General features: G+C 41.7%; 1 protein-coding gene across 7 annotated transcripts in view; it reads right to left on the bottom strand.

Moving 5' to 3' along the window:
* magi1b (membrane associated guanylate kinase, WW and PDZ domain containing 1b) overlaps positions 1-15,257 on the bottom strand; it is a 167,721-nt gene extending 152,464 nt beyond the window's left edge. For all 7 annotated transcript variants that reach the window (XM_049595648.1, XM_049595900.1, XM_049595728.1 and 4 more), the window contains exon 1: positions 14,445-15,257. In XM_049595648.1, the coding sequence (XP_049451605.1) occupies positions 14,445-14,742 (298 nt within the window). In that variant the 5' untranslated portion in view covers positions 14,743-15,257. The remainder of the gene's footprint in view (positions 1-14,444) is intronic.
* Between the last annotated feature and the right edge of the window lie 9,581 nt (positions 15,258-24,838).

The following is a 24,838-nucleotide window of genomic DNA, read 5'->3' as shown; positions in this document are numbered from 1 at the left end:
TGAAGTCATAGGGGGCCAAGTTAACAACAGAAATCCTATATCAAAACGTTTATATTTTGCAGTATAATCCAAGTCTCATTTATCCAGTCTTATGCTCAGTACTTCCCAAACAAACAGCCATCTGCAACAAGGAACTGAACTGAAAGTTAATCTCATTTATGTCCTTTTCAAAGCCAGACTCAATTGACAAAAACAGTAATTTTATCTCGCTGAACTCAAGAGCTGCTGGTCTACTACTGCCTCCATCGATAGTTTCTGTTATTGTGTGTCTTTGTTGAACCCAAACTAACCCTTTAAAATATCAAAGTCACATAATGCCACAAACTAACTAATTGAGGAAGCGGCAGACCAGCAGCTCCGGTGTTGGGCAAGGTAAAATATTTGTTTTTGTCAATGGGGTCCAGCTTTCAAGAGACAGAAATAGGTTTCACTTTCACAAAGGGCTGTCTGTTTGGGTACTGGATAAATGAGACCAGGATGATACTGCACGAGTTGTGTGAGAGTTTGTAAACTGATATTTTGAACGTGGACCCCTATGACTTACATTCATCAAGAATTTTCTTTCGTTTTTGCAGTCTTTGCTCACCAGAGGCATGCGAGAAACAAAAAAAATTTCCTCACAAATTCAAAGTAACACATGGTGAGTAATTGATTTACAAATTATTATTTTGTGGGTGAAGTGCTCCTTTAATCTTGTCTACTGGCAGCAGATTCTAAAGGGGTTAAGTCTGGCGTCCTATACCTTTGGCTGGTATGTCACATGTGTAATATGAGTTCTTGAATTATGAATGCAAATGGACTTCTTTCTTGTAAGTTCAGTTTTCATCAGAACACTGCACTAATTCTACTCTATAGTAAATACTGTTGGAGGGAGTTTGAATCTAAAGTGGATTTAACTTAATGTCAAATTCATTGAGGATGGAGACATGAGGGGCCGGTGGCAAAATAAGAGAGTCATGGTGGTGGTGTACAATATCTTCTTCTTAAAGGAGGAGGATTATCATAATCATGTGAAAATGAGTAGTCAGTGTATGAAAATTTACATATAGAGAAAACTGCTGTAATACTAGCTTAAACTTTTAAGATCACGGCTATCACCAGGCACATTTACCAGCTCTGATTAAAAGGAAAAACGGGCAATGGCTGCACTGCTGCCAGGCTGACTGACAGAGAGAACCTTGAGTCAGTATTATTACAGTATACAGTATTATTTACATTAAATTTCTCTCTTGTTTTTAATGTCTGCGAATATTTGTGTTCAGGCTGGATATGTGGAACCCAGTCTGAACTTATAGGGACCCTGTAAAGTTAGAGAACAGACGGGGGGGGGGGTTGGCTGCTGACACTGACATATAGAGGGGTAGTGGAGTTGTCACATAAACAGACGTCACTTCAGGAGACCCGACATTAACATCTGTGACTGATGCCAACAGTGAAGAGAGGAGGTGGACACCAGTGACCTCTTAATTAAGACTCAATCCTTTCCCTGTCTTTGCTAATTAGTCTCTGCTTGTCTAATTAAGATTCTATCGGAAAAGCTGTCACATTTTCCTCACTGTACTGGTTTAATGGAGCTTGTGCTGCAAATGATGAGTGCTACTGCCTGTGAAAAATGAGGACAAAGTTTCTCTCTTGTTGAACACATACAGTATATGTGCTGACCATGTGCATACTGACCTTTATGTTACACTATCAGACGCACAAACGCACACAGTGGGACGGCGTGATTTTGTGCTGCCATGGTGCTACTAAATAATCAAAGCTGCAAAGCCGTCCCAGAGCTGAACTGTGCTTTTTAAGGCGGTTTGCAACCGCTTAGAGTAGAAAATTTGCTAATTATTTGTCTCAGTTTGACTTTCAAGAACATTTAATTGTGTTTAATCCCAGTTACTATGACCAAACAATCACATTTGGCCCACATTATCCATTTCAATCATTATGGAGGCGTAGGTTTGCCTGCATTTTTACTGTTTCGCTCTAAAAAGCTCTTCCAAAAGTCAATTTAACTTACAAATTACAGCCTGTTTTAATTTTTGGAGACAAGATGCCGAGATCTGAACCAATTCTGCTTTCACCGAACCCTAAATTTTCTCAGAAAGGTCAGCAGCAATATTTAATTGAAACCATGTGGATTACAAAAACTGACATTACTGTAGCCTAAAATAATAAACCCTGCCTTGACAATGCTAAATATGCAACATGAACATTAAGTTATACAAAGAACTATTCTTCTCTCACTTTGGCCTCCAGCTCACCTCTTTTGTTCTCCTCTGGCACAGTGAGTATACACTTCTCCTCCTTCTTATTTCAGCACAATCTGTTAAAACCTGACTTAAAAAAGTCACGTTCTGCATTTTCTATTGACCAAAGAATCTGTTGTGTGGGGTCAGCAGCATGTATGGAATCGTTTAGTGTGTGCACCGCTAAGTTGAAGAGCCATGAAACTACTGGAAACAACAGACTTTAATGTGAGTGGTACAGGGATCTGTGGTGATGGAGTCATGCGGTGAGTGCCCGGCCTTAGGGTACGCACAAGCGCAGCTGATGCATCATGCAGAGCCACACAGTCCGACACGGGGGATATCAGACCGTCACGATAGCCGTTAAGACACAGTGTCACTTGGCCCCTAGCTGCTAAGCACTCTGAGGCCACCTGCGAAGCTGATGACACAACCATATCTCCCCTGTCATCATAAGAGATTACCGAAGCCATTTGGTGTCCTGAAGGCTTCCAGCTAACCGCAGCACACACATGCTTTCTCAATCAAGGATGCCTCAGTGCTGGTCACCGTCGCACAGGCTGATATTTCCAGATGGAGGAACTGCAGGCACCTTTTTAACAGTCGTTTATGTAAAAACTGTGCATACACAAGGAGATCACATTCACCAATACATTTTAGATTTCAAAAACATTGCTTGCCAGGTCATTTTTGTGACAGCACAGTGGCTTCCTAAATTAATAGCAATTCACTGATGTTTTCTCAGGAGGAGTAAAGGAATAGTTCAACATTTTGGAAAATGAACATATTCACTTTCATATAACAATTTATCATTTAATGAGAGATTATATGCTGGACTAAGGGGCCGTACACATGCAGCGTTATTTGCGCCCTCAAATTCATTGTTTTCAATGTAGACGCGCCAGAGCAACACTGTTGCCGAGTTCAACTTTTGGAACACAGCAGTGCGCACCACATGTCATGTGACAAGGAACAACCAATCACAACAGACACGTCGCACGGATGATAGGCCTACACACTTATAAAAAGCACCAGGAAGAAGATCAGCTCTGCACTCAGGATTTCAGGTAAATAGGCTTTGATATGGTGCTTGTTAAGGTTGCTGGCTCAAAAAAAAGGCTCAAAGTAGTGCCCGACCTAGCATTTTCCAGGTGGTTACAGACGCGGCATGTGTACGGCCCCTATTTCTTGGCTTTAAGCAGTCACTACCTGTCCTACCGGTTGCCAAGCAACTGCTCTGGAGCCAACAGTCTGTGTAAAATGGCAAATTGTTGTTTTTATGCTTTAGTTTTCATACAGAATGAGATATATTCTGTTAATAAGGGAGCTTTACCTGTGCCAGTATAGTAGACAGATTTTGTTACCTTTGGACAGAGCTAGTTGTTTCACTGTTTTTATGCTATGATAAGCTAAGCTAACTAGCTGCTAACCCCAGCTGCATTTATTGTACAGACATGAGCTCAGAATCTATTTTTGCATCAAACTCTTCCTGATTACATGTGCATCAATTACTAAAACACGTCAAGGAAGAACACCACCGCTGCTGGTTCACCAAGAGATACTTCATAACACAAGTCAGTGGTCATTCCCTTCACCACAAACCTTAACACATGTTACCAATATGTCTTCCGTACTTCAACTCTTTCTCAGCTAATTCTTTTTACCCATAATCCAGCACACTCTCCCTTCACCGTGACTGCCACCCACGTAAAGCCATCTTCAATGCTTTGCTGCACACACCATCATCCATAACTGCTGTGAAGTGACCTGTTGGAACCATTCTTTTCATTAGGACTTAAGCAGGAAAAGGACAGGGCGGGGGACTCCGTCAGAGTGGGCTGCAGTCACAATTCCCATACTCGGTCGACAATGAGGGCGGAGAGAATAGATGAAGACTTGAGAAGGGAGAGAGATAAAGAGAGCAGACGAGATGAATAGAGCGAGGAAAGATGAGGAGGAGGAGGAGGAATAAGGCAGTGTGGTTCAACGAGGCATTGTTGTGTGCCGCATAATTGCCATTGCAAGAAGACCCCGGGAGTTTGGGGCCTGTGTGTATGTGTGTGTGCGTGTGTGTGTGTGTGTGCGCGCTCACTGTCGCGGACAAACAGAAAGACTCGTGTCTAAATCCTCTTAATCAGGGCTAGACTATTCTACTAAACCTGTAGATACTCCCTTGTTTTGTCTGCGTGTGCACATGAATGTGCATGAGTAAGCCTCCCAAAGACTTTACATTAATGGGATTTGTGTAAACAGACCCCAAAGGCCTCAACCAGAACGTAATTAAAGGTAAAGAAAAGAAGGACGCAGACTGAGGAAGAAAGGCCTTAATATCTCGAGGAGCCTGAGAGATAAAATATAGATTTTTGCGGGTGCAACCACGACTAGAAAGATAACAAGCTGACGATTAGCTTTAACGACACCATGTTAACTCCATGTAAGCTTCCATGTGTCTTTCTACTATCTTGTGTCTGTTATTCTGCAACATGAGTTAAAAATGCACATGCACTTAAGTCTTAGTGCAGAAGTCCCTGCTGAATTTAAAAATGAAAAACCCTCAACTTTTCAAGAGACTGGCAGCATTTTTTTCCGGCACATCCACTTGGGTCTAGTCTCGGCCATATTAATGATGCCCACAGCCAGTACCAATCCCATCACTTTGCTTCTTCGTCTGCCCGCTGCAGGCATAACCACATCTCATCTGAGTTTAACTGCAGCAGAGCTGACAGAAAGACTTGGCCATGTTGGCCTGTCTGGCATGCAAACACGCACAAATACATGCACACACACACATACCACTACAATCTGCAGGCATATGATCCCATTCTTGACTTAACGCATGACACAGAACAGAGCTGCCTATGCTCAAACACTGTAAAGACTGTGTGCACAGTGAGGGCTGGCAGAGAGGCTGTGAAGCGTCAGTGCACTTCTGAAGTGGTTGGTGTCTCGGTACAATATTTCACCTCTCAGCTACTGACTACCACATATACTGTTAAAAGGGGGGCAGCCGTGGTTCTGATTGAACAACAGGCTTTAAACCTGAGACCGTTTTGGTGCTGTACAGATTGCGCAGCAACTTAACACACCCACCTTACAAATTCAAAAAATGCATTCAAAGACAGACAGACAAAGACATTGGTTCAGAGCCATTTGAACTGCCATCTTAGCTTAGCAAGGCAGTGACTTCGCTTAGTGACAATCACAGGATAGTAGCCTGGTAAGACAATCCTGATGACGGGCTGGTCCAGGGCAGTGGTTTTCAAAATTTGCCAAAGGGTAAGCCAAAATCTCGAGGCACATCTGTATTTACAGTACAGGCCAAAAGTTTGGACGCACCTTCTCATTCAATGCGTTTTCTTTATTTTCATGACTATTTACATTGTAGATTCTCACTGAAGGCATCAAAACTATGAATGAACACATGTGGAGTTATGTACTTAACAAAAAAAGGTGAAATAACTGAAAACATGTTTTATATTCTAGTTTCTTCAAAATAGCCACCCTTTGCTCTGATTACTGCTTTGCACACTCTTGGCATTCTCTCCATTAGCTTCAAGAGGTAGTCACCTGAAATGGTTTCCACTTCACAGGTGTGCCTTATCAGGGTTAATTAGTGGAATTTCTTGCTTTATCAATGGGGTTGGGACCATCAGTTGTGTTGTGCAGAAGTCAGGTTAATACACAGCCGACAGCCCTATTGGACAACTGTTAAAATTCATATTATGGCAAGAACCAATCAGCTAACTAAAGAAAAACGAGTGGCCACCATTACTTTAAGAAATGAAGGTCAGTCAGTCCGGAAAATTGCAAAAACTTTAAATGTGTCCCCAAGTGGAGTCGCAAAAACCATCAAGCGCTACAACGAAACTGGCACACATGAGGACCGACCAGGAAAGGAAGACCAAGAGTCACCTCTGCTTCTGAGGATATGAGTTCATCCGAGTCACCAGCCTCAGAAATCGCAAGTTAACAGCAGCTCAGATCAGAGACCAGATGAATGCCACACAGAGTTCTAGCAGCAGACCCATCTCTAGAACAACTGTTAAGAGGAGACTGTGCGAATCAGGCCTTCATGGTCAAATAGCTGCTAGGAAACCACTGCTAAGGAGAGTCAACAAGCAGAAGAGATTTGTTTGGGCCAAGAAACACAAGGAATGGACATTAGACCAGTGGAAATCTGTGCTTTGGTCTGATGAGTCCAAATTTGAGATCTTTGGTTCCAACCGCCGTGTCTTTGTGAGACGAGAAAAGGTGAATGGATGGATTCCACATGCCTGGTTCCCACTGTGAAGCATGGAGGAGGAGGTGTGATGGTGTGGGGGTGTTTTGCTGGTGACACTGTTGGGGATTTATTCAAAATTGAAGGCACACTGAACCAGCATGGCTACCACAGCATCCTGCAGCGACATGCCATCCCATCAGGTTTGGCGTTTAGTTGACGATCATTTATTTTTCAACAGGACAATGACCCCAAACACACCTCCAGGCTGTGTAAGGGCTATTTGACCAAGAAGGAGAGTGATGGAGTGCTGCGGCAGATGACCTGGCCTCCACAGTCACCGGACCTGAACCCAATCGAGATGGTTTGGGGTGAGCTGGACCGCAGAGTGAAGGCAAAGGGGCCAACAAGTGCTAAACACCTCTGGGAACTCCTTCAAGACTGTTGGAAAACCATTTCAGGTGACTACCTCTTGAAGCTCATGGAGAGAATGCCAAGAGTGTGCAAAGCAGTAATCAGAGCAAAGGGTGGCTATTTTGAAGAAACTAGAATATAAAACATGTTTTCAGTTATTTCACCTTTTTTTGTTAAGTACATAACTCCACATGTGTTCATTCATAGTTTTGATGCCATCAGTAAGAATCTACAATGTAAATAGTCATGAAAATAAAGAAAACGCATTGAATGAGAAGGTGTGTCCAAACTTTTGGCCTGTACTGTATATCAGTGCACAATCACTTCTAAAACGTGTGTTATCACTCTTATCATGACATAAGACAATAAAAATAAGGAATAACAAGACAACTTCTGGGTTCTAATGACCAGTGGGGCAGGGTTGACGGTGCGATTAAGTAACCACATGTAATTTACTAACTCAAAAAGCTGGATTTATTGTTGCTTCTTAAAGGACCTGTATGTGACATTCAGAACATCAATACAGCAGCAAACGACCATTTGCCAATCCAGCTGGGCGTGCATGTTAGGGCATGTGAGTCCCTGTGTTGTATCCCACTGGCTAGCTAATCCCCACCGCTCTGCACTGGTTATATCGGGATGACTGGGGTGCGAAAGCATGGCACCCGCCCTCTGGTTTCACCCCAGGTAACAATGGTAGCTCTGTCAGCACTGTTGCCCTTGTTAGCACCTTTAGCTGCTGGCCACCAGCTCAGCCACCTCCATGTTGATAACTGTGTGCAGACAGTCTGAATCAGATTCTCAATCATAGATATGCTCTGAATGTCACATACAGGTCTTTTAAGCAGCTGAAACAACGTGCATATTTTCAGGATCTTAATGCTAAGTCTTTGATTAAGACGTTCACCTGCTCCAAGATTGAAGGTTAATGTTGCTAACACCGAGCATCATCGTACCTCCCAGCTGGGGGATTATGCTAACCAAGCGCTCAGACTGACAGTGTGGGAATACATGAACTCCTTTTGAGTAGATTTGTCAACTCATTCTACACTTTGGCTAGGTTAACAGATACCTAAGGTACTGAACCAAAGCAGACTGATATTGAGCTTAGGGATTTAATTTCCCTGTGTGTTCTGACACTCAGAAGGAGCTCAGCTTTTCATGGTTAGGGTTACAGCTATAAAACAAATAGCAGCCGCTTTAGACATCTTTGCAGAGGCTTCGATTTCCAGTTAGTAAAGGTCATTCACAAAAACAGCAATTCATAATGTCATGTACTCAACTAGTGTCCAAAGATCTAACAAACAGTTTCTCTTTGTTCTAATCAGGACTCTCTTCAGGAACGTTCATCGACCGTGTCTAAATCTTAACACAATTCTCAGAAATACACACTCCTCTGCTGTGCATGTACACAATTTGAGGACACTGGATAAGAGCAGTCTTCAAAGGGAAGGGAAGGGAACTGCCTCTCTGCCTTCCCCCGCCCTACTAAACTCACTATCGTAAATTAGTTGGCCTTTCTCTTCCTCTGACAGAGTGTGTAACTGCAAGTGCCAAGTGTGACCAATTCCCATTCACACTCAATGCAACACTTGAGCTAATTAGGAAAAGAAAGACCATTCTTCAGCAAACAAGAGAAAAGGCTGCGCACATGTGCATATGTACCTCTTTAGTGGGATTACAAAAAGCGCTGCATTAGTGAGGCAGCATTTCATGGTCTATTTAGTTGGTAACTGAGTGTCCCTTCACTGTATTTAAGTGCACAGCTTAAGCTGAGCACCGACACACATAAACACAAATTCAGCTCAAAGTAGGCAAGATGCTTATACTGTACACATGTGACTTCTCCCTTTTGCTCACTCTCCTACACACACGCACACACACATTCGCATAGACATAAACACACACCCTTAAAATTGAAGCCAGAGATCTTTCCTAAAGCCTGCTATGAGGGAGGAAGTGAAGTCGTTCCACCGCTGTCAGAAAATACAAAGGTGGAAGAACGGTTGGGGCGAGGAGGGGTGTCCAACTTCCTGCTGAGAGAAAGGAAATAAACACTTCCATATGCAATGCCTGCCAGAAACACTCACACATACACACAGAACGCTCCGAGTTAATGCAGTAACACCGTGTTGTAAATTTGAGCAGCCCTGGTTAGCGACTCACACCAGCGTTATGAAAGGGAGAATATTTTCTGCTTCCAGAAATTTATAGCTGGTGAAGCCCTCGTTCATCACACCAGCTCTGTAATATAATGCAGCTTGGGAAGAAATACACTCTTCCGAAGCTTGTAGTTCCTCACTTCCAGATTGGTGTGGGAGGGCGACGGTTAGTTTTATGTGAAGGGGATTCAAATTTCTAGGGCATGTGTGTGAGAGTGTGGTCACATGCAGCAAATCCTGCAGGGCGACCCACACACACAGCATGCCTCCTGCCTGGGGAAACCCGTGAACTCTGGGCCACTGTGCCATTTTTCATATCCACAAAGCGCACACACATTCACACACACACATGTATGATACAATGCTTTTGAAGAGCTTTGTGTGCTACAGTCCTTGATGGTACCAACACACACACACACTCCTAAACCTTAAACTTAATTACAGCTCTAATCTTGAACACACTAACCCGACATCAAAGAGCGAGCTGTGGTGAAGGCCGACTGTTGCGTCAACCAAAAAGCTGCACTTAAACACAGTGCACAAACGACAACCAATGGCCAACTAGCATGCAAGTTCTGCACCTGCGTGAGAGGACATAACTCTCCAGGCCAGCAGGTGGCAGTTTCTGTATTTGCTAGTCAAAAAGGGAAATGGGAAGAACTTGCACTGCAGATATACAAACCGTTGTAAGGATACATGAAACAAAGCGGCGTTTGGCAACCATTTTTACACCAATTGGTCATTCCGGTGATTCCTGTGGTCTTGCTACAGTACGCTAGCTTGGACTTCCACCTGTGTTCACCAAAAAGCACCTGCCTGTTACCGCAGCTGTGGAGCGTCGCGGCAGCAGCTGCTTTTAAAACGCTTTGCATTTGGGGGGAACACTCTTGCAGGTGTGCAGTTGTCAGGGAGGTTACTGCGCTGCGGTGCGAAAGCAGCTTTAGATCATAATAGCCGCCATCTTTCTGTCTGCGTGAAAAATAAGCGCAAGAGCACACACACATACACACTATCATAGACATTCCCCTGATTATTAACACACCCGACATGTGTACTAACACCAGAGAGAGCATGACACTAATCTGCTCTCAATCTGAAACCTCTCTGTTGTGATGGTGTGTTTGTACAAGCGTGTGTTTGTGCACCACTGTGTGTGTTATCCAAAGTGTTACACACTGATGGTTTTGCATATGTGGACCACTGGGTCATCTTCTTAAGACGATTATCCATAAAGAAGTGGCAGTGTTTATCAGACTGACAAGTCTTTATCATTATGTGTATTTCTGTTTGCAAACACGGCACACTGTTTCTGTCATCATAGTATTAACCATGGAGCTGCATTAGGCTTTTAAAAGGGTGAGGAATGAGAGTGCATGTCTGTGTTTGTATGTAATAGTCCATAATTACATAATCCAGTTATTTTCCCACAGCTTCTACCCGATCAATACACAGTGAAGTGGACTCCTCGTGGCTCGGGCTCAGCAGCACTGCACAGGGTGTGTGTGAACTCTGCAGTGAATTGTGTGTGTCCTGTACTTTTTCACTGATACCCAAGGTAAACAATACAATCTCTGCAGCAGAACTGGTTACTGCCTTTTATCAGCTCAAACTGGAAGTGCCACTGTGCGTGTGTGTGTGTGTGTGTGTGTGTGTGTGTATGTGTGCACGCACCAGTGTGTGCTAACTAGTCTGAATAGAGTGCTGAAGGTCCCGACCTGACACTTTTCAACACGTCTCTTTATACGGTTGGCAGTCGACAGCAGCGAATGCTTTGTAATGATCAGAGAGCCAAGACGCTGCAGCAGCACCTCTCCACACATCCCACTTGATTAAAGTGAGAAAATGGCACAAGCTCCGGGTAAAATTGGGTCACTTAGATTTTACAGATGGCCCTTGTTGCCAAGCATATTTTCCCAATTAAGGCTGATTAGGGAGGGGAAATTCCCAGACAGCGTGAATTATTAAAAACTTGAAATGGAATCTGGTCATGTGACGTTGTATGGCGGTGACACCCGACATCCCCAGATGGGTCCTGGAAAAAAGGGGGGAAACTGAGAGCCCTGAGACTTCTGATTGGTTCAAAGTGAGAAAGAGTTTCCTCCTTTTGTCTGAAGTCACTACAAACTGCAAAAAGGGACGGGGGATGCATAATCAAAACTGGCAGTGTCACAAGACCCGAATTCACACTCGTGATTCCCTCAAAGTATTAACATGAGCGCTGATTAACATGACCAGATAGTTTCCGTTTACAAGCTCCACAATAAGACAGATTCAACAGAGGCTTCTGTATCCAGCACTCAAACACAAGGAAACTTTTGAAAAAGATGTCCAACACTCGGCACTGTGATTTGTTCACTGCTTTTTTCTCCTGCAGCAAGACTTTTATCAGAACACACTGCAGTTACTGAATGGGAGGTGAGCTACCAGCAGCACCTGTCACAGTTACGAATCACCAGGAAGCTACTAAACAATACCTGCACTTTCATACTGATTTAAAGCCTCTACATGATTTAACCGCTCAGGTACTTTCACTTATTTTGCCAGATTAGACTTCCTCTCAGGACTGTGTGGAAGTTTACAGATTAAAATAACTGACATCTTCCTACCTGTCCTGTTAGTTTTGTGGCATTAGTCAAAGCAGGACTGCACACACCTTCATTATTACTAAGGCCTTTCTCACAAAGGTCATTGAAACCTGTGACAGGAAGGAAAGCACAGGTGTAAACAGCACCATTAACGACGGGGATGATATTTTGCCTGCTGGCTCACTGTCACGCATCACAGGGACAACTGAATAAAACAGAGCCATCGTTAATGTTATTAGGAACACCTGTGCTATTCCTACCATGACATGTCCTTATGGCCTACCGTATAACCAGTGTAGCTCCGCCCATCTTTGACCTAATGCAGCCTTCAAATGGGGTCATAATTATCGAGTTCACAAAAAGAGTCCATGTGAAATTTTCTAAAATTTTTGGTTAATATATTATAATTTTAGTAATATAGAGGATCTTTTTTGGTATTTTATATGTTAAAGGAAAATGTTGATTTCCCAACAGCCTCATCTTTTTCCTCTGTTATCATGATTTGCATTTCCTGCATGCCATTACTTGCTCGCTTGCTTGCTAAATTGTTAGCCTTGATAGCTTCTAGACTAGTGGTTCCCAGCTGGTGGGTCGCGGTTCAAAAGTGGGTCGTACGTCAATTCTTAATGGATCCCAAGTGACTCAGGAATGTGTCAAGTTTAAAAAAAAAAAACACTTTATTTTGAAGTGCCATTTCCTGCTTTGGGGCGTCTGTGGCTCAGAAGTAGAGTGGGTCATCCACCAATTGGGAGATTAGAGGTTCGATCCCCGGCTCCTCCAGTCTCATGTCGAAGTATCCTTGAGCAAGATACTGAACCTCAACTTGCTCCAGATGACGAGTCCATCGGTGTGTGAGTGAGTTAAAAACTGAGTGGCAGGTGGCATCTTGTATGGTAGCTTGGCCACCAGTGTATGAATGTGTGTGTGTGAATGGGTGAATGTGGCTCGTAGTGTAAAAAGCACTTTTGAGTGGTCGGACTCAATGACCAGAAAGATAAATGCAGGTCCGTTACCATTTACTTTAGAGTGAATGACTAACGGACAACTACGTAGCAGAGACAGCAAACTAGCTCGACAACAAGGGCAAACGCAAGTACGACACTGAATATATCAAACTGCGTGGACCTTGAAGTAAGGACTGTGGGTAAATCTGGACCCTGTGGCTAGACAGCATTAATGTTAATATTAGCTAATGTTGCCATTGCCTAGCAGCAGTGTTCTCACGACTTAACCACTTGAATCCCACGCACATTGGTGAGCTGTGTGACATATAATAGGTGCTACATGGAGAATTCTTTGAAATTCAATAAATGAAAGGTCTGAAGCCTTTCATTCTAAACAAAGATGACGTCGAGTGATTTGAGAGGTAAACAAAACCACAATTGGAAAGCAGGAACTCATCAGAGCTGGACCATGTTTTCCATTAGCCTTGATGCTCCCCATGCCAGAGAGGATATTTACATTGAAGGTTTTCTCCTTCATTTTACGTTGATGTTGTGTTTTTTTCCCCCTGTGTTTTATTCACTGAAGGGATAGTGTATTCTATATGTTTTGTGCAAAGTGATGTCAAAGTGGCACAAACTGTATGCAAGTTTGAGGCTACCCAACTTTCTCACAATCGCAATACTCTACTGAAATTAACATAGTTCTTTGATGCTAAATTCCACATGTAACACCTTTCAAAAAGCACGATGCCACCTCTGAGCGGACCCGACCAATATTGCTGCCAGCGTTCACAGGTTCTAAATATGTGAAATTGTCCTTGAAGAGTTGCTTCTCTTTTTTCTGTCTCTGCAGGAAGTCAGTGTGGCCCAGGCTGGCTCTGAGCATCCCTTCAGCAGTCTGCTTCGCCACGCTGGGAGCCTGTCAGAGAGGCTCAGTGTCAAACTGCCCAGCCCTGCTGAGTCAAGCGGACCATGAACTAGCCAGACCAGCCACACTGGCCTGATGTTCGCATTTCTCTCAGGTGAATGATGTTCCCATTCCTGTTGGGTGCTGGAGAAGTGTTGCCTGTCTAGCCTGTTTGAGCACTATACTGATACTGTAACAGCCCTAACACTGGCTTTACTTATCATCTGCTTGTTTATTGCCCTTATACATTTATAATCACTACTTTATTATAATGTGCCTAGCTCACTCAAAATAAAGGATAATTGATGCTTGCACATGCTTATGTATTCCTACAAGCCTCCTACATGATGTCACTACTAAGCTAAATTCTCCTTCAGGTAATAGGATGAGCGTCAACCCTAAGGATATGACTATTGAACTGTGTTGAATAGTTTTTTAACATATGAGCCTTTTCAAACAGTTGGTAAAGACACAGAACAAAAAGGGAGGCTGAACAAACAATATCTGAGAACCTGTGTTGTTTCAATCCCCCTGGGCCCGACAGGTGGCATTTTTTCAAACGTGGAAAAAACTACACGCCAAATTCCGTTCAAAAATATGTCAATTTAACGCGGCCTTGCTCCTCGACAGGTGTACAATATCACGACTTTTTAAAAGTTTTGCCACGCACTCTTCAGCTGGATAAACCAACACTTCCTGGAGGAACTCATTTCAACATATTACCAGCTTTGGGAATACCTGTACAACACCTCTCTGGAGGAAAAGCCAACTTAAAATTTCCATTTTGATAAACTTTTAAGTGTAACTGTACATTTTTATGCGCGCCGAATTAATGAGTACTTCCTTTTGTTTAAAGAGAGAGAAGTCTGGGACAAAAAAAATCAATCCTTGTCATTTTTAAGAACTGTGAAACAGAAAAGGGCAAAAGCTTGAATGGAGTTCTGCGTGTGCCGCAGCCTCCCCAAGTCCTTACCTTGCCTGACTGTTTTCAACCTGACGGGACCTTTGCAGTTCTTTATCACTGTCTGCACGTCGTACAAGGGTAATCCCGAGATGGAGAGGTTCTCCACCTCCAGCAGCAGTTCTCCTTCATTTACTTTTCCATTTTTATAAACCACGGCATCCTCGTTAACTTGCCCGATGTAGGCGAACTCCCCGTTCTCCGCTCCGCCGCGCAGTGGCACGTTCAACTCACCACGGGCATCTTTAGAGATGGAGACCTCGTTCACTCTGGAGGTCCAATGGTTTTTCTTTAGCACGGGTTTGGACATTGTGAACAGTTCCGAGCCGACACCAAAACTGGCGGGCTCTGCCACTGGGATGAGAAATAGTCACAGCAGCGATGCCTCTCACAAAGTAGACTTGTATCCGAGTGAAGCGCAGCAAACTTTCTTTCTCTTCCACTGAAACATGAGTGCCTCTGACAGTATCGTCCCACCGCTCACCCGGGGTGACAAATCAAGCCATTCCTGTGGGCTCTGAAGTCACTCCTTACTGTGTGCACATCATTCCTGTAACATCCCCGCAGTTTAATCCACCTTTATCGATGTCATCTTACATCTGCCACGGTCCCACTCACGTCTCGTGTCCACTTATTAAATCCTCTCTGTTGCTGTTTAAACTCACTTTCAATGGTGTTTCTTTCTTTTCTCCAGTTCACGGCGGCTGCACTCTTTCCTCTCCGTGTCCCACCGTGACTTTATAGGTGGTTGACACCGTCCTTGGCTCGTTAAACCAGGTACGAGGCTCCCGTGTACTTCAGCTGAGTCTCATTCCCAGTCTGGGCTCTGCTGAGGCGCTGGGAATGTGTTGCTGTTCTTGCTGCGTTCAAGTGCCGTCGGAAGGTTTCAGCCACGCTCACATGGACGACCCAACAGCAATGTGCGTATACTTTCTGCTAAAATATGGCATTATTACTGTAATATAAGGAAAATGAGGGCGGATATTTCCCATAATCCCTGGAGTTTTGAAATATACATATGTAAACCTATTCTAAAATGTATTTATAATTTATTTCTGTTTTTATTTTATTTTAATATGATATATTTTGAATCCATTTACGTATTTATTATTTACCTTCCTTTTTCACGTGTATCATGTATAGTTCTGTACATGCAAGACCGGAAAGCGGTTATCAAAAAAAAAAAAAAAAAGCTGTGTCTAATAATCTTATGTGGGATGGGCCATAAGAAGCATGACACTTAAAGAAAAAAATAGAATAAATAATAATAACAATAATAATAATAATAATAATAATAATAATAATAATAATAAATCCAATCCGAGACTCAAATATCCTCATTATAAACTACATCAAATTGCAAAAACAAAAAAAACTGTGTCCAGTAATCCCATGTGTGATGGGCAAAAAGAATCATGACACTTAAATTAAAAATAATAAAAATAAATCCAATCTGAGACTCAAATAGCCTCATCATAAACTACATCAAGTTCCTAAAAAATAAAAAAAACTGTGTCTAGTAATCCCGTGTGGGAAATCATAAATCCAATCTAAGACTAAAATAGCCTCATTATCAACTACGTCAAATTGCATATTATATAGCCTACTTTTTAACCATCTCTTGAAGCACATTGATTTTCACTGTAAATGCTAATTAAATTACAGCCTAGGTTACTTAAAATGACAGCATACATATCATTTTTAATAAATGCTACCACAGCTCAGACAACAATAAGTAATTTATACATCCACTGACATAGCCTACATATTTTAATCACATTATGTGATGTAAATCTAAAGAAAAACTTTACTGAGGTCTCTCAATGCCTAATATAATGTCCTGTCGCCCAGTATTCTACATGACAAATCAATATACTACGTTTATTTTTTGCAACTCCTAAACAGTGCAACATGTACATTAATATGCAGCCCAGAGCTTAACTTGCAGAATCAGTATGGTGTTGACTTGAGACACATTTTTAGGTTTGAGTATCGGATGACGGAGTCTACAACGAGCACCTGAAGGCAGCAATATCAGCGCATGCGTGCTGCTCAGGGCCGAAAGGGCTAGCTTGGCTGTACCCTTTTACGTAAAAGAGCTTTTGGCTTCCCTAAATTAGAGACGGATGTCATTATGTGTTCACTTCAGTCTGTTTACACTATGCAACCAAAATAAACTTCTCATTTAAGTTCACTTAATAAATATGAAATGTGTTGTGACGTCTTTGTCAGACATTAATGTTGCTGATATTTGTGTCTCTGTGGAGATTTTTGTCAAGGAATTGTCATGATTTCAGCTGATACTCAAAGACAATGTTATTCATACTTGGGATGGCAGTTCTGAGTGAAATGCTGATGTGATAATGACCAAGCAGACAATGGTTACACCTGTGATTGAGCCTGACAGGATTCCTGCATTTCAGGCTAGACTGGTGGTTCATTGTGTTTTCATGTGTGAGTGAAACCTCCCCTCTGTGTGTGTTTGGCCTTGACACAGAAACGTCAATAGAATTTGTTGAATCCTTGACATCATACTCATATTTTGTGAATCAAAGAAGCTGCAGAAGGATTTGGACTCCAGCAATGTAATTCTGTATCTACTAAGAAGAACCACTTGTTGGCAACATCATCAGTTTACAGTCAATATCATTATCATTACAACTACCACCCATTTTCGCTACTGTTAAAGTGATGGGGGAAAGAGACGATTGGTGAGTAATGAATAGAATGAGAGAAAGAAAAAAGAGTAGGCCATAATTGTAAAGCATATTTATGATCTAAGAAATGATGAATGCAAGATAATAAAGACAGTGATATAGATGGACAATCCTCTAGACAGCGGGCTAAGACAGCAGAGATGAATACGCTGCTTGATGGGATCAGATGGGCCAGGCCTCTCACCTTGGGAACAGCAGATGAGCTTTTCTCAACCTAAAAATAACAGTGAAAGTACTCCTGGTCTCCTGGGAGGAAAAACCATTGGCCTGGATGGGACGGGAAATAGTAAGTGCACTTTTAAGATGAAAAAGTACAACAATCTTCATCAGCTGCTCATACATAAAATGCATCTTTAATATTGTGTTCAGTTCATTGCAGTTCCCTCCAAGGGAAATACTATTTGCAGGCAATTGATGAACAATAAACATTAATATAGAAAAGTACTTAAAACATAACCCAGGACACATGCGTCATAAATTATGAACATCTTCTTCATTTATCTAAAAAGCACCATTAAACTAAACAGCACTAACACTGCATTTCTAACTATCCTATGAAAAATACATTAACCAGAGGTAAGCTATTAAATAGTACAAGAAATGTAAGAGCTCCAGTCCTAGTGGGAGTTATCCTTCAGTGGTTTCAACCTTCTGATAAAAGAAAAACAATTTAGTGTGGGGGAAGCCAATGATGGACATATCTGCCACAACTCATCTCATGATCTGATGAGCAGCAAGAAGAATCAGGAGTACTAGTCTCTCATACAGCAAAATTCATTTTTTAATTGTTGTTAGGCATGCTAGTAGCTTTAGTCTAGACAGAAATTTCTCATCAACTGTTGGATGAATTGCCATTACATTTTATACACATATTCATGGTCACCAGAGGATGAATTCTGCCGAGATATTCATGGTCCCCAGGGGATGAATTCCACTGACTCTGAAGATCCCCTGACTTTTCCTCTAGCACCACAAGCAGGTCACATTATTCATATAATCAGTGAAGTATGTCACCATCTACTCAAAGATGTTGCAAAATTTTTGTACAGACATTAATGATCCCGAGGATGAGGTGATCCTCTGACTTTTCCTCTGGCATCAACAGCAGGTCGCATTTTTCTTATAAACAGTAACATATGTCAGTACCTACTTGGTGACCACATTCATGGGCCCCAGATGATGTATCCTACTGACTTTAGTGATCTTCCAACATTTCCTTTAGTGCTACCATAAGGTTAACATTTGTGGTTTCGACAAATGTCAACAATTGGATGGTTTGCTGTTACATTTTTGTACACATATTCATGGTCCCCAGAGAATGAATCTTGCTGACTTTGGTGATTCCTGACTTTTTCTCTAGTATTATCAATTCACAGTTTTTATGTATTCAGTGAAATACTGTATGTCAACATATACTTTACACTCATTTTTGTTGAGACATTCATGATCCTCAGAGGATGAATCCTTCTGACTTTGGTGATCCCCTGACTGTTCCTTTAGCACCAATAGTAGGTAATATTTTTCTCATAATCAGTAAAATATCTCAACATCTACTTGGTGACTTTGCACAAATTTTTGTGCAGACATTCAATGTCCCCAGATGATATATCCTACTGACTATAGTGACCCTCCATCATTTCCCTCAGTGCCACCATGAGATTACCATTTTTTTTGGACAAATGTTTTTGCAACAATTGGATGGATTGCCATTTCATTTTTATACAGGTATTCATTGTCTCCAAAGGATGAATTTGTACTGACTTTTGTCATCCTCCTACTTTTCCTTTAGTGCCATCAGTTTGCAGTTTTTATTCATCCAATGACATATTACAACATCTACTAAATTTTGTACAGACCGTCATGGTCCCCAGAGGATGAATTCAACTGACTTTGGCAATCCCCTGACTTTTCCACTAGCACCAACATTAGGTCGCATTTTTCACATCATCAGTGAAATATCTCAACGTCTACCTGATGACATTGCACAATTTTTTTTTTACAGACATTCATGGTTTCAGGATGATGCATCCCACTGACTTTAGTGATGGATTGCCATTACATTTCTGTACAGATATACATGGTCCAAGGATGATATATCCAACTGACTCCTGTGATCCTCTGACATTTCCTTTAGTGCCACAATGTCTCTGCAGCTACTGGATGGATTGCTATGAAATGTAATATAGATATTCATGTTCCCTACAGGATAAATTATAATAGTCTAAGTGTTTAACTACTGATTCTTTCTCTAGTGCCACCATCAATATATATTTGTCATTATCATTAGCTTCAGCTGCACTTTGGGTTGAGTGCTAATTAGCCAATGTTAGCATGCTAACTTGATGAACTAGGAAGGTGAGCACGGCAAACATCATATCTGCTATTAGCTTGTTAGCATTGCTATTGTGGGTATAATAGCATGCTGGTGTTACCATTTAGCTCAACCACTGCCTCGTAGAGACACTGGCAATGCTGAGAACTCTTCATCTTGTTTAGAAGTTAACAGGGAATAAAATTCTTCTCTAGGTGTGGGATTACTGCTAAACACTTGCCTTGATTTAACTCATCAGGCAAAAGGTTATCACCCATTTCTGTTGTCTCCAGGTTAATGCAGGAGCTTTACGTAAGCTCCATTGGCCATGTAAGGGTTAACACCAGCATTATACCAACCTGAAATCCACTGTTAGTGGTTTGAGGGCTAATAAGAAGTAAAGGGTAGCACAAGTACTAGACTTGGAGGCTTGGTTTGATGCGTGTGTGCATTTGTGTGTGCGTTTGAATGTGAATATGTGCCAGTCACTTCCATCGTGACCTCCAGTATGGAAGGGGTCACCCAGCTCCTCTGCCAGCTTCCTGTCACACGGTGTCACCCAAATCAGATCGACAGAGGCAGACACACTGCCATGGGCCCAAAATTTCCTATTCCCTTCCTGCCCATCCATCAGTCTGTATGTGTCAACGTTTTCTTGCTAGCGTTTGCTGCCTCTCTGTCGTCTTCTCTCTGCCTGTCGTTCATTCTGTTGCACATATTAATAAATGCAAATCGCTGCATGTTCATACAAACAGAAGATGCGCACACAGACTCAGCTGCATGTTGTGTTTTAGCCACATGGATCAAGCCACACTGCATGCAGTACGTACTCCAGCCTGGTCTGGTTTGGTAGACATTATTACGTGTAGTGCACGTTGACATTACAACCAAAATACTGTCTTTTTAAAACCATACATTATAGTTTATATAACGTCTCCAGTGTCACTCATGTAATACTATACAGCACTACGGAATCTACATATTAAACTCAACCCCACAGTGCGTGCAATAAATGTCAGTGTCGATCTTGAGGAGCTGTATCGGAAAGTCAGGACCTTGTCACAGAGAGCTCTCATTAAAGCAGTGCTTTCACATTATCACTTTCTGCCATTGTGCCGCTGTGTTATGACAGCATATGTAATGAGGAAGACCTAGGTAAGAATGGTTTGTATATCATAAACTATTATTAGCCACCATTTCCATTCACTCTGCCTGATGCGCCTGGTGGCACAGCTGACAACTTATGACAGAGTGAACTTAATGGCCAACAGTAATAATGTAGCCGTCAGATGTGACAGCTGCGCTCAGATGACTTTGGTGCTACACTCTGGCAGTCCTCCACCATTAGTAGCTTTCATGATGTACACGGTGACTGACCCATCCATCACTTCTGATTTTAAGTTGTGTAATGTGATGTAAGCATCAGGGTCTGTCCCAATATTCACACCTGCAGGGTGCAGTATAATATAGAGCCGATACATGCAGGATGTATTTTCACGAGTAGTCAGCTCAAGTGCCTGTCACGATAGCAAACGTACAAGATTTTCAGAACACTCTGAGACATGCTTGGTTAATGAGGTCATCTCATCCCCCAGACAAATACATGGTTGTGCTGATAAGGCTCACATGATTTTAGATTTTAATTGTACATATATTGTGACAGACTATCTAATGCAAAAACATAATAGAAAAAAATGTGCATTGAATAGGAACTACAGCCATTTTCAAAACTCATTCATATAATTCCTAGGGTCTTAGACAGGTCAAAGATATTAATAAACATGAACAACTCTCTCCCAATGAATAAAAATGCTGGATGAGCTGGCAAGGATAGACTTTGAATATTTAATAGTAATCTGGGATCCTACTAAATTTGCATGGTGTTTTGGTGTGAACAAAATTTGGTACACAAATCATGGTTCTCAGATGATGTATCCTACTTACTTTGGTGACACTCTGGCTTTTCATTTATCACCATAAAATGTATCCAGTACTTTAGTTTATAAAGAAAAACCTACAAAACTTATGTTCTCCTGGTCTCAACTGTACCTTGTGTTAAGGACTAATTAGCTAATGTTATAACACACTAAAACAAGATGGCGAACACAGTAAACATTAAACCTGCTAAAAATCAGCATGTTACTGTAGCATTCAGCTCAAAGCAGCCCTGTGCCCAAGTACAGCTTCACAGAGCTGTCAGCATGGCTGTACACGCCTAATCTTATTATTACTATACATGCTGAATCCAACATGAATGTGAGAGCTTGAGAAATGATTTGTTTTTGTTGACTGAGCATCAACAAACCAGCTTATAGGTGCATTACGACCAGTATCACTGCTCAATAATTTCAGTGTTGGGAGATTGACAGATAAAAGAAAGAAAGACAGAGTCAGAGGAAATGATGTTTTAAATTAATCGTGACTGTCACAGAGGTGGAAAAAGAGAGGGCTGTATAATGTGATGTGGTCTGACACCTGACCTTTCAACACATCCATCCTGGAAGGAACTTATCTCCTTTTCCTACGAGTCATACCTCAAAGCTTCCCTCTGTTTGGAAACTTCCACAGCTTTCCCTCTGACATTTCCCATCTCAATCTTTCATGTTTTTGCTATCTTTGCAGACTTTTTGTATATCAAATGACATGCAGTGAACTTTGTTTAAATATTTAACCCAGCTCCCTATTTCTTTTTAATTCTTAGAAACTCTAATGGGTCTGTGTAGATGTAAAACCAGAAGTTTTTTAGAACACGTCTATCCCAGCTCATACTTTGATGAATGAGATCAGACTGTTGAGAATACCATCCTCTACATCAAGAGACACAAAATGTGTTTTCATGGGAGAAAACCCAACACTGCTGTGCATATGCAGCCTATGTGCGTAATCCTATATCCAACCTGCAGGCCACACATGACCTCATATTATCTGTGGCGTGAGATCGTATTGATGCGCCACTTCGCACATCTGAAAGGCAGCATGTGCATCATTCATAAGTCATTAAAACCATATGAATGTTTTCATATCCGAGGCCTATCGGTGCATCATAGCATAACTCCCTTGAGTGGCCCCCGCGTTGTATAACAAACGAATTTTGCTCGAGTCATGTTTGCTGACCCATGACTTATCTGTGCTCATCACTTAACACGGGCTCTGTAAACGAGGAGGGTCATTTTTCTGCTTTAGATGTCACTTTAATCTACTTTACCTCTGTGCCCTGATAATGCCTCATTCATCATAATATCCACAAAGCGTAAGAGCGAAAGAGAGAGAGAGAGAGAGAGGGAGAGAGAGAGAGAGAGAGTGAGTGAGAGGGGCAAAAAGAGCAAAATCCTTCTTTTAACTAAAGCAGCGCTGCAAAGCTCAGTGTTGCCCTGGAAGATTAAGGATGAATGGCTCAGCACAAAAAGGCCATCAGATTATGTGACTGGGCCTGACAGCCAATGACAGGGAGGGGGCTTTCATAACTAGGACTAACGAGGTACTTGGTATAGTTAGGACTCTATTTTACTGTAAGCTCTACTGTACTGAAATCATCTACAAAGAGTTTTGAAATAACGCTCTAGAATTAATCGAGATTTATACTTGTGCATCAGCTCTATGCAGACCGTACACCGTAGCCTACTCACATGGCCTACGCCGTTGTGAGCATTTATCCTTGTGCGGTGGTGTGTCTGCTGCAGTTGCACCTCCAAAACACTCGTCAGCGGCAGGGTTTATGTGAAGTGCTGTAAAGTTTAGTTGATTCAAAACACACATTAAACACACATTAAACATGGCTTAATAGCGACATTTTTGAACACAAGTACATAAATCAGCTTCACTATAACTCACAGCATTCACAGACAAAGCACTTGCCTTTGTACACATTTTCCCCACAAATATAACATGCTAATGTTTTTAGCACAAGCCAATGGCATTTTACACTGTATAAATTAGCCTAGCTGCTAGCGGACTTTTCCTCTACTCATATGAAGGGACAACAGCAACATTTAACAAAGGTAACGTTACAAAATGTGGCTCTATTACAACTCACAAGATTCAACTGACAAAACAACTGTCTTATACTAAACATGTTTTCCAAGCAAATATAACATGCTAACGTTATTAGCACAAGCCTATGACATTTTACATTGTATAAATTAGTCTAGCGGCTAGCAGACTTTTCCTCTACTCTGAAGCCAGGGACAACAGCAACATTTGCAAAGGTAACGTTACAAAATTCAGTTCTATTACAACTCACAAAGTTCACAAAGAAAATGGCTACAGATTGCAAAAATAGACAGGAGGTCTGCATTGCCATGACATGTAGTTACATTTCTTGGGAGAAGTCAGGCTTCAGCGTAGGTTACATAGGTGCGGTGTCAGTATGACAGAGAAGTATAAATCCCACTTTAGGCTACAATTTGGCGAGGGAACAACTAGCATGGCCATTTTCAAAGGGGCCCCTTGAACTCTTATTGCATGATATCTGAATGGAAATTGGTTCCATGGGTACCCAAAAGTCTTCCCTAAACTTAAGAAGGCTTGTTCCAAGTAAATGTTATGTTCATTACAATCAGTGTGCTCCTTCCAGTTGTATTCACTGACATTCGATTATATTTGTCTTATATAACACATTAAAACAGGACTGTCTTGCAGCTCAAAATGTTAACTGTACCGGTATTAGTCGATGCACATCAGATAATTAGTAATATTAACTATAATATGAGACACCAAAGTATAGCAGCATGAGATTCATTGACTCTAATGTTAGCATAGTTTTCAATAGCACTTCAGCAGCATAAAGAATTATTGAAATCCAGTCATGGCTTTTGGTTTTAGTTTGTATTTCAAGATTTTCAGTGGACCCATCTGCCCCCCCTTATCCAAATATTCCGAGGGCGCCACCATGCATCAGGAGTGAGCAGCAGAGGCTGCAGCTCGAACCAAGGGCCAGGACAGGAATGGGACATTGAAAGAATTATACACATTATTCAGCATATTTAACTGCCTAAATTCACGTCAGCACATTCTTAGAGCTGGCCATGATCCCAAGCAATAAAACATCAGCTGGATCTGGATGCCGTGAATGTTTGGCTCCTCCATAACTTTGATGTAGCACTGAACAGCCTGCTCTATCATACTCTCTTAGTTCAAAATACTTTATATCTTCATAGAATCCTGAAGATTTTAAGGGATGTGTCATCTTTACATTTACTTGTAGACAGAGACGTTTGCTATTACTCTCATGTTGCATTTTGACTGTGTCCTGTCCTAATATAATATGTAAGTACTATATGTTTGCTCTGCTGCTATAACAAATGCACCTAATCACTCAGGTCTACACATTTGAGAAATAGCAGTGAATAAGCATCCTCTTAAACACTCTGAATACAAGA

The sequence above is a fragment of the Epinephelus fuscoguttatus genome, linkage group LG1 (assembly GCF_011397635.1).
Source record: "Epinephelus fuscoguttatus linkage group LG1, E.fuscoguttatus.final_Chr_v1".
NCBI lineage: Eukaryota > Metazoa > Chordata > Actinopteri > Perciformes > Serranidae > Epinephelus > Epinephelus fuscoguttatus.
This window is presented reverse-complemented; position numbering and strand designations above follow the sequence as displayed.